This window comes from Poecilia formosa, unplaced genomic scaffold, assembly GCF_000485575.1.
Source record: "Poecilia formosa unplaced genomic scaffold, Poecilia_formosa-5.1.2 Scaffold236, whole genome shotgun sequence".
Classification (NCBI taxonomy): Eukaryota; Metazoa; Chordata; class Actinopteri; order Cyprinodontiformes; family Poeciliidae; genus Poecilia; species Poecilia formosa.
Window position 1 is genome coordinate 1,056,270 of NW_006800175.1, and position 3,008 is coordinate 1,059,277.

Sequence of the window (3,008 nt, forward strand, 5' to 3'; positions counted from 1 at the left end):
TGTACTAGCCTAGCATAATACCGCCACTTCCTGGACATAAAATTATCACTAACAAGATACATATCACGTTTTAACAAGATAAATATCACGTTTTAACAAGATACATAACACGTTTTAACAAGATACATAACACGTTTTAACAAGATAAATATCACGTTTTAACAAGATACATAACACGTTTTAACAAGATACATATCACGTTTTAACAAGATACATAACACGTTTTAACAAGATACTATCACGTTTTAACAAGAGACGTATCACGTTATAAGGTGATAGCGCTCGAATTTTTTTTTTTTCCTGCGTGATAGCAATGCGCTTCCGTATCACATAACTTGGAAGCTATTGAAGATTTTTTTTTAACATAAGACTTATTTAAAATATTGAAAATAACTGACAGTTCAATAGAAACAAGTGGTAGTGTGAACTATCATTGGTTGTGTCCCAAGGCAAAACAACCATTTTTGTAAATTTGTTGGCAGTTCCTAATGAACCTCCGGGCGTGAACGTTCCTGAATCGTATCAACCTTGAGCTAGAGACGCTGCTTACTCCATGAAGCGCAAATATCCAGTAACCAACTTGAAACCCTCTTCACCACGGTATTAAACCTTAGTAGCATTCATATTTTAGCAAGTGGTTCCTGCCAATAACACTATAAAGAGGTAGCATTACCTTTTGAACAACTCGTACAAAGCCTTTGAAGTCCAAACCGCTGGTTTCCAAAGTTTTCGTGATGATCTTTTCAAACCGGCAGTCCTTCACTTGGATCATCTTGGACCTTACGGCGTTGACTGCAAGAGCGGGAAAACTGCGTGGTGTTTAGAGATTGCCCTTAATGCAGTTGAAGAAAACAAAACTTTGTTTACATTCTACTCTGCTCAAAAATATATTGGTCGAATCTCTGGAGCTTGAACTATTTTCTATCTGGTTTCAATCAGGGAGTCTCTCCATTATGAAATGCCCATTTCCTGATTCAGAAATTGTGGTTAAAGTTCAGCCGTTAGAATCCACCCACTAAACAAAGAAACACTGTAATTAACAGACCCACCCACCTGGGTTGTGCAGAGAGTTCTTCTTTCTATTGTCTGTTGCTTCCGCCTCTTTTCTGTGCTTCCTAATAACATGGAGCTTTAGCTGACTGCAATGACTTTGGCTCATACAAGATATAGAAAGGAGATCACAGCTGGTTAAATATCAGTGGGAACCATGTTTGTTCAATTAATACAGGGAAATGACAAACTTGAAAACAAGGAAAATTCTAACTTGTCTGACAAAGTTGATCACTTCCCATTTTGCATTTTACTTGGTTGTAAGCTTTTCCGTTTTGTTAATAATAAAGCAATGGCCCAAATGTATGGTGCCCAGAAAGGACCTTAATTATTGTATATATGAAATTGATTGAAAAACAAAAACAAATGGTGAACCTAAATGTCAAATTTTAATCTTGAAAAATAAGAGAAGTAAGTAAAACGGTTTTTCTTACATCTTTATATTTTAGCTTTTCTGTTTGTTTCAGTTTCAGATTAGTCTTTCATTTTCTGAGCTTACTTTACACATTCAAGCAAAAAAATTTTTTTTTACTTGCTATAAATCTTTGGCTCAGATTTCATGGGGTGGAGTATCTGCTGTCAACTGTCAATCGTGATGGCAGCATGCCATACATGGCTGAAGTGTCTGTTCCTATCATGTCACGTTAAAGAAACATGGGAAGTTTGATCAGCTTCCTGGGTAAATTTTAGATTTCATACAAGTTGTATTCACATGTCTTGGTAAAATAACTATTCTAATCTTTCTTAGCAGGGGACAGGAGAGAATGAAAGTATTTAACTTCTTTTCTTCATACATGATTGTCAGCAACACCTGCGGTGTTGTAATTTCCCATGTTCACAAAGTATCCGGAGCTGCTTTGGTGAACAGTTAAGAGTTTGCTTTGTCTCATACTGCTCTCTGTTTCACTGAATGTAGAACCACAGCAGTGATACAAAGTGAGCCACATGGAAGAACTTGTTTTAAATATTCACAAACCAGACAAGAACGACTGAAGAGAAAATATATGAATAATCGGAGGCTCCTCAAAATTAGGAACAGGCTGGCTACACCTTTAATGAGAATCTAGAGTTTGTTATGGATGGATGGAGTATGATGGCTCTTGGAAACAACTGTTCAAGACTTAACTGTGTTAGATTTTAAAATTAAATACATCAATTCTAAACTGATGAAAAAACAACTTTAAAGGAAAAAGACTGAAAAATGAAAAAAAAAATATTAAAGACCTATTTAAATCTAGAAATAAGAAAAAATCCGAAACAAATGCTGTACATGCAGTTAAAAATCTAGTTCACCAACTCAAAATCCCATTAAGTTGGAAAGTGCCCACATGTCGACATCTCTACTTTATTTCATTTTGTGTTTGTTTTTACATCAGCATCTACCAGCAGTTTGACAACTTGTCTTAAATGTTTTGTTTCTTTAGTGCACACATCCAAACCGACTCGTCATCCAGGATCCTCTGCTGTTCAGTTTTTGAGACACCAACACTGACAGTTAATTTTCACTTTCACAGACTGCTCGCTTTTACACAAACAGAAAAATAGATCCAGATATTTTTGGGGTGTATAAAAACACCATTAGCAGTGACTACTTCATTTTAACATAAGAAACAACATGTGCATTAGATGTGCTCATTTAGGTTTTACACTTCTAAATAAAAAATGCCAACTTGAAAAAAATGGTACACAAATAAAAACACAATTTGGAAACAGTTTATTTTTTTTTTTTTAGAAACAATGACTTACAGTGCCCGTCTTCCAAGTAAATTCACTTTAGAAGTTGTAAACTTAAAACATTCAAAACGGATTAAAAAGAAATAGCAAAACAACAAAATCACAAGTTGAACTAAAACGTCTCTGGCAAATCCCTGGATCTTCATCTTGGGCGTTTTATCATGAGCCCAGAAGGCTCTGAAATGTCTTCAGGTCCTCGTTTCCCTGAAAAAAAAAAAAAAAAA

The 3,008-nt window shown here is 35.2% G+C and overlaps 1 protein-coding gene across 1 annotated transcript in view; it reads right to left on the reverse strand.

Annotated features, from left to right (window-relative positions):
• The window catches only part of LOC103149815 (structural maintenance of chromosomes flexible hinge domain-containing protein 1-like), a 47,966-nt gene extending 46,965 nt beyond the window's left edge, over positions 1–1,001 (reverse strand). The window contains exon 1 of the mRNA XM_016680192.1: positions 674–1,001. Within this exon, the coding sequence (XP_016535678.1) occupies positions 674–772 (99 nt within the window). The 5' untranslated portion in view covers positions 773–1,001. The remainder of the gene's footprint in view (positions 1–673) is intronic.
• Between the last annotated feature and the right edge of the window lie 2,007 nt (positions 1,002–3,008).